Source organism: Primulina eburnea, chromosome 2 (genome assembly GCF_022965805.1).
Source record: "Primulina eburnea isolate SZY01 chromosome 2, ASM2296580v1, whole genome shotgun sequence".
Classification (NCBI taxonomy): Eukaryota; Viridiplantae; Streptophyta; class Magnoliopsida; order Lamiales; family Gesneriaceae; genus Primulina; species Primulina eburnea.
The window spans coordinates 35,567,683-35,575,308 of NC_133102.1; the positions used below are offsets into that span (position 1 = coordinate 35,567,683).

At 34.6% G+C, this 7,626-nt stretch overlaps 1 protein-coding gene and 1 non-coding gene across 2 annotated transcripts; one reads left to right on the forward strand and one right to left on the reverse strand.

Moving 5' to 3' along the window:
- Positions 1 to 219: 219 nt before the first annotated feature.
- On the reverse strand, positions 220 to 298 carry LOC140824930 (small nucleolar RNA snoR35). Its single transcript, XR_012116544.1, has one exon. It is a non-coding gene; the product is annotated as a small nucleolar RNA snoR35 (small nucleolar RNA).
- Positions 299 to 413: 115 nt separating this feature from the next.
- LOC140823060 (probable NOT transcription complex subunit VIP2) lies at positions 414 to 5,967 on the forward strand. Its single transcript, XM_073184159.1, has 11 exons — positions 414 to 542; positions 992 to 1,370; positions 2,253 to 2,462; positions 2,551 to 2,646; positions 4,037 to 4,141; positions 4,210 to 4,379; positions 4,612 to 5,037; positions 5,119 to 5,171; positions 5,253 to 5,294; positions 5,483 to 5,627; positions 5,727 to 5,967. Exons 1-11 carry the CDS (start codon positions 414 to 416, stop codon positions 5,784 to 5,786), a joined length of 1,815 nt encoding a protein of 604 aa, XP_073040260.1. The 3' UTR covers positions 5,787 to 5,967.
- Positions 5,968 to 7,626: the final 1,659 nt, after the last annotated feature.

A 7,626-nucleotide genomic window follows, 5' to 3' on the forward strand; every position in this document is an offset into this window, starting at 1 on the left:
CAGCGCACAAAATATGACCCGTCATACATGTTACTGTAGCTTCTTTAAATCTACTTTCTTCTCTGCTTAAGGCTTTAAGCACTGCCACAGTCTTAGCTATTATTGTTAGATATAACTTGGGAAATTGACCTTTCATGTTTCCAAATGCATTGAAGCTTTGTGCAATTTGAATTTAATAGTTCATCATTATGCAGATGCCGAAGGGAACAGCTTTGAATCTTCCTGACAGTCCAAGTTTCTCTTTTTCTTCATCTCTCTCAGCTCATTCTGGCACTGTCTTCTGTGGTTCATCACATTGGTTAGTAATTTGTCAGAACAGACATTTTTTGTTATTCGGCAAGTTTTTGTACGAATATAAGCACCTTCTTTTGAAGAAATCTTTTAACATTCGTTGGAATTTCCATGTTGCTGACATGCCAGGATCACTTGGGTTGAGGAATACTACCATGAATAACATTACTTCGGGAGGGACACAACAAGCTGCAGGAAACCTTTCTAGCGGGCGATTTGCATCAAATAATCTTCCACTTGCGTTTTCTCAAGTAAGATTTTCCATCTTAAATGATGCATATGTGCCGCTTTTTATGCTAGAGTTGCTAGTGAAAGGTTGAAAATATATTTGTATAATGGTAAGGCATGCATTTGCTTAGGTACTATCGTAAGAGAGCCTCAAAGCTTGTGCCTCTCTAGTGCCTATGCTATAAGAGGCACCATTATTTTGATCTGCTTATATTATCCATATGGCTCACTGTAAGCACAAATTTGTTAAGAAATGCCTTGTCTCCCCCCGCTTTCCCCTCATTTCCTCGTCTTTTCCCCCGTTTTTTTGAGTATGTTACTAGTATGCAGAAAGTCTTTTGTTTATAGCATTATAAACTCAAATTTCTCTTATTCTTGCGAACAAACAAAATTTTGATCGTGTGTTTATTTATTAAATCATCCAGTCATTACTGATGCAAAATACCTTATGTATGCTGTCTTTGATGTACAGATATCTCACAACAATGCACATGGTCACTCAGGAATGTCTTCCAAAGGTGGTATGGGTGTTGCTGGAAACCAAGGCTATAGTAGCACTAATGGAGGTGGTGGTTCTGTTCCTGGAATTCTACCGTCCTCTGCTGCTACTGGTAATCGGATGGCTGTACCTGGTTTTGGTGTGTCTCCTGTTCTGGGAAATGCAGGGCCACACATTACAAGCTCAGTGGGGAACATTGCTGGTGGCGGCAACATTGGCAGAACTATTAACACTGGTGGAGGACTATCTATGCCTGGGTTTTCTTCTCGCATAAATTTATCATTCAATAATAGTTCTGGAAATCTAAATGTGCATGGGCAATCTAGGCTGATGGGTGGTATGCTTCAACAAGGTAATTTATCAGGAATATAGTTCTCTGCTGCTAACTAGTGCTTACAGACACTGTAATGCTACATTTGAAATACTTTTGTTGTGTTGTGATTTCTGATTCATCTTTCCAGCATCTATTTTTAGTGAATATAGAGCTGTAGTTTTTTATAAAACAATATTTGAAAGATAATGTATATTCTTCCTACTATTTCACTTATTTTGTGTTAAATACTCCATAATTCAATCACCCAGAAGACATGTATATGTTTTGTTATCATGTTAGTCTGTCTAACTAGAGAATTAGTAAACTTTAATGGAAGATGTTTGAGGTAGACTTAAACAATTACGTTCTGTTGGTCTTAGATATTTCGTTTTTGTACTTTTCATGAACAAGAAATATGAATGCATTTAAATTGATTTCTCTGTGGATTTAGAAGGTAAATCTACAGTCTGAAATAACTGAAAGAATCAATATGTGTGTTCGATTAAAAATTAATTTACTTGGATTTAGAAAGGAAAATTTACAATCTGAAATAATTGAAAAGATCAATTTGCGTGTTAATTAACAATTAATTTACTATCCATAGCAATTTGGTATTTAGCCTGAAGTTTTTCTTCAGTTACTATTGTTATTCAAATCACAAAATATGACTTACACATTGTTGAAATATTGCATGTACAGATATCTAAGACAAAATAAAATTATTATGATTACCTTTTTTTTAATGCATTATCATCTTCTAGTATTTAGTATTTTATTAATATTTGTGTTCAAGCCTTTTTTTTAACGATTTGTTTGATAATACTTGAGCTTTTAAAATTAAACCTAAACTTATTTATTCGAGAATAAGATCAAGGAAGTGAGATCAAAGTGGCTTGATGGTGGCAGTGGTTTTTTTTTCAGCTTCCCCACAGGTGTTATCTATGTTGAGCAATTCTTACCCTACTGCCGGTGGCTCCTTAACTCAAAATCATGTTCAGGCTGTTAATAACCTTGGTGGTATGAGTATGTTAAATGATGTGAATTCCAATGATGGTGCCCCTTTTGATGTTAACGATTTCCCTCAGCTTTCTAGTCATCCTAGTTCTTCTGGAGGTCCTCAAGGACAACTAGGTAATTGTTAGACTTATTTCTTTGTGAAGCTTATGTTTATTCTTTCCTATTTCTTCTGCAAGATCCAAGGCAACTTCATATTTCGTAGGGTCATTAAGGAAACAAGGTCTTAATCCTATAGCTCAACAAAATCAAGAATTTAGCATTGAGAGTGAAGATTTTCCAGCCTTGCCTGGATTTAAAGGTGCTTATATTGTGCCCTACATTATGGTCTAATGCGTTTTGCTTGAATGTTCTGTCTTCCTATGTTTACTGTCTGATTCTCTAGTACACTCAATGTGGCAAAAGTCAATGTATAGTATTCAGTGACCGCCTTCCGTCCTGTTTCTTAGAAAGATGATACCTCTGGGAGTTGTTACATTAATCGACCGCCGCCTAGGTGGCTCAAAATCCGTAGGTAGCCGTCTAGATTAATATTTAATTTTTTTAAGTTTTAATTTTTTTTATAAATTTGTTGGCATATTTGCCCATCTCGGTTGAAGACGATGAATATGCAACGAATTTTGAGTTTGACTCGCATATAGAAGAATTGTTGGAAAATATGGAAATGAACAAAAAGAATTATATATTTAGGCTAAAAAAAATAGTCTAGTCTCTAGGCGGTGAGTGGTCGTCCGCTTAATGCATTTTAGAACGCTGATGTGCTTATAGAACAAAATAAAGACGTTTGAATTTGAGATGAATCTTATTTTGATATGCTTAAAGGACATTTAAAAGATTTTTAAATATACGGTTTTAAAATGGTGGTTGATTCTTCTTATTAGGGACTCAGTTATTCTACAGTTCTCTAAGTCCTTGTTCGCTCAAGTCTGAAATGAGGAAAACACCTCAACCATATATGAACTTTTTGGGATGTACCATCAGTCTTTTGATGTATGGATTGCTTCACCTTAGTAACAAAACTCTTAATTGTGTAATATGCTGGTGTAGAGTAATGCACACTTGTGAAATGCATTTAAATTTAATGCATGCCTTTTTAATATTGATCTATTTCTGGTTACTATTTTTTGAAAGGTCAAGTTTAGGGACTAATGTGTTACCATTTATAATTAAGGGGTTGATGTCATACAAATATTCTCCCAAGTTTCAAGGAAGGTTAAATTAGCCTCTGTGAGCGTAACTTGTTATTCCTATGTTATACGTGGTTTTTGGAGGAGTGTATCCTGGAGAGTTACTGATGAAGGAGATATGTGTTTAAATCGGAATATATGAGCTCCTATGTCAATGCTACAACCACTTAGGTTTTCACTCTCTGCTTGCCATCCTGGTGCATAACTTCATCGGAGTACACTGAAAATTGATTGACTTTGTTGCTGTCTGAAGTTATCACCCTTGTCATTCTGGAGATGACCACATGTAACACAGTTATCTCAGTGGATGCCCACATATTCTCTTTTAGGTTAGGAAACTTGGTAGGTTTAGTACCTTTGAGTTTAGTCTAGTTTTGTCTTATATGTAAATTGTTTTATGACATTTTTTACGTATGATGTTCTGAATGCTGACTGTCAGCCATCAGACTTTTCTTATCTTGTCCTTTGTCTGCTTTTGCTTAGCATTGACAGTCTTTAACACAGGTGGAAATGGTGATTATTCTATTGATTTGCAACCGAAGGATCAACTACATGATACTTCTGTTTCTATGATGCAGCCACAACATTTTTCTGTAAGCGATTCATTATGTTGAGAACTGAGGCGCCTTTTAGTTGTTAAATTTTGTATTTTCTTAGTTTTTGGTCAAACAATGCAGATGCTGCTGGTTACAATCTGGGAGCAATATACTCTCCTTTTCGACAACAACAGCAACATGCTCAATCGGCAAATGGCAGTGCTACCTACTTGAATATTAACAATCAAGATCTACTCCATTTACATGGTTCAGAGATGTCTCCATCTCCTCATCCAACCTTCAATTCACAGGTGTGATGAATGGTATTCTCCAATTAATTTTAATTTTCCCACTTCTATTATTACTCTTCTAGGTCAAATGTGTCTACCACGAGAAATAATATTATTGTTTCTTGTCTCATGCATATATTTTCATGTTTTTTTATCACATCTTGATTTTCTCTCAATTATTTTTAAATATAAAAAAAATGACATTCTGTTCATTGCTTTCGTTTTCTTTCTTTTTTTCTTCCGTTAAATTCAGAGCAGTGGACACCCTGGCCTGGGATTGCGACCTTCGAATTTTCCAACTTCAGTATCTGGCACAGGGTCATATGACCAGCTCTTGCAGCAATATCAGCAGTATCATAATCCATCTCGTTTTTTCCTTCAGCAAATGTCTCGTGTTGACCAATCATACAGGGATCAAGGAAATAAATTAATGCAATCCTCACTGGCTGCTTACGATCCATTTTCTTTGCTTGGTTTGTTAAAGGTCATAAGAATGAGTGATCCTGATTTGACGGCTCTTTCTCTTGGAATGGACCTAACTACCCTTGGACTGAACTTGAATTCTGCGGAAAATCTCCACAAGACATTTGGCTCCCCATGGTCAGATGAGCCTTCCAAGGGATATCCTGAATTCACTGTGCCACAGTGTTATTATGCTAAGCAACCACCACCTCTAAGTGTGAGGTTTTTGTATATCCTGGTTTTAGATATCTAGTTTTAACCCCCTTCTTTTTATTGACGTGTGCTTGATTGACTGCAGCAAGCATACTTCTCAAAGTTACAATTAGACACTTTGTTTTATATTTTTTATAGGTAAATCTGTAGATTAACCTCCTTAACTATTATCTTCTCTTGGTGATCGTAAAAATGACACTTTCTTATTCGTTTATGCAGTATGCCTAAGGATGAAACCCAGTTGTATTCAGCAAATGAATTGTATGTTATCCACACAATGAATATTTGTTTTGCACTTGGCCTGCTTGTTTTCTTATAATTATTTAGTTTTGTTTGCCTTCTCTTTTATCTAAGAAATCCTCGTGAGTGCCACAGCTTTCGTGATTGATTATGATTATCCTGTATCTATCAACAATTAACTGAGCTAATTTAACTTGTATGTTTTTCAGGTATAACAGAGGTTGTTTCTATCACAAGGAGCACCGATTATGGTTCAAAAGGGTCACTAACATGGAGCCTCTTATCAAGACGAATTCATACGAGAGAAGTTCTTTTATTTGCTTTGATCCAAACACATGGGAGACAATACGCAAGGTTTGTAATTTCCATTACCTGTTTCAAAACAGAGAAGACATTTTCATTCACTTAATTGTATCCAAGTTTAAGCTCTTAGAATGGATTCGTCAAATGCAGGATAATTTTGTTCTCGATTATGAGATGCTGGAAAAAAGACCAGCTCTGCCTCAACATTGATTTTGCTCATGTTTTTATCGTATAGACAAGCTTGCTTTTAGTTTTACTTTTATTCCTTTTTTTCCCCATTTTAAGTCAGCCATGTAGCCAACTTCACGTTGTCTCGGAATGTTCTCCTTTTTCTCATGCATACAATTGAATAAATTGGTTTAATATAAGCGTATACTGTGCAAATTGGTCACCTCTACGATGTTAACAAGTTACCCGGCATGTCATTGTTAAGTTATGATTTCAGGATCGCTATCTAAGTTTTTATCATGTAATAAAATTATGCTAGTATCGTGATGCTCCCATCGAACCATCCCATAAAAAAGAAAGGTGGAAAAACTTGGACTTTAACCATGGGCATGTGGTGTGATTATATGAAACGACCATTATTTTTTAACATTAAAATCTTATTAATATTTTTTTTCGAAACCTTATGCTTTTGGTCGACATTAAATATACAAGAACATATACATATATATATATATATATATATATATATATATATATATATATATTCTATTTTATTAAGTTTGAGCACATGATAGTAACTACCTAAGAGGACACCAAATTTTTCTTACAATTTTACTCTTATATGATACTAATATTACATTTTTTTTGTTATTTTGTTTTTTTTTTTAAAATTTCAACACACATTTATTTTTTTTTTATTTCAACAATTCAAATATCAATTTAGACACTACATAAATTATCAAATTATACTTTAATCAATAGATAATACATGCATCGCGTGTGCATAGTTGTTGAGGATCGAAGTTGAGTTTAGAGGGGGGGTGAATAAACTCTACTCGTTTTTCTTTCTCCTTCGATGAGGCACTAAAATCATGTTAGAGATAGTAGTTTATCTTGTGCGTATACCTTCACCTAGATTATAATAATACGTGCGGAAACAATCTGATGAAGTAGTAGAAAAACAATAATAACAGTAGGCAGCAGTTGTTTATGAAAGTTCGAAGGTGAAATCTTCTACGTCTCCCCTTCTTCTGTTTCCAGAAGGTATAACTAAAAGACTTTGGATATTACAGTACAACTCTTGTACACACCCACTTCAGAAGGACTTACACCTCAGCCTACTGAAACTCTTAGTTACTCGACTCACAAATAATGTGATACACAAAGTTCTGAAAAGACTCTTTTCAGATTACAATCTCTTTCTGATAAATTATGTATTTTAAAAGATTGTGAAGAATATAAGAATCAGTAGCACAAGATGATATTCAAAAGATCAGATATTTTGCTATGAAGCGTGTGCCACTTTTTTTGTGTTGAACTCTGAGTGATCAAGGAATTTCGAGGTTGTCTGTTGAGTAAAAGCTTTGATCCTTGAAAAGATATTATGCGTAGTATGTTGTTCGTGTAAGGATTTGTTCCACGAATATATAAGCGACTGAGTTCAACGTTCATAATCAGAAGATGTCTTCAGATAACTGATAGAATCAGCTTTATTACCAAAAATGGTTCCTGCAGAAAAGCTATAAAAAAATCAGTTCTGTTTTATACTAAACTTGGTAAAGTACATTAAATGACTCCGTATAGTATTTAATGCTGTAATAAATACTAATACTTGGAGCTTTAACGGTAACATTTAAAGTAGTCACGTTATGCAACATCTTCTACTGGTTCTGTTTTTCTATCTTTTCTACTGCTTTGGTTTTACAAGACCAGTAGCTTCTAATCTCTAGTTAGTCTACTGTTTTCTTAAAGAGTGTTGCTGGTCTGCTGGTTTTTATTTACATCGCCACAATTAAATTCATGTCTATCAATTTTCCCCTTTGTGGTGATGCCAAAACCTAAACAGTAAGAAAGCGTTGAATAACAGATAATCATGTGGCAA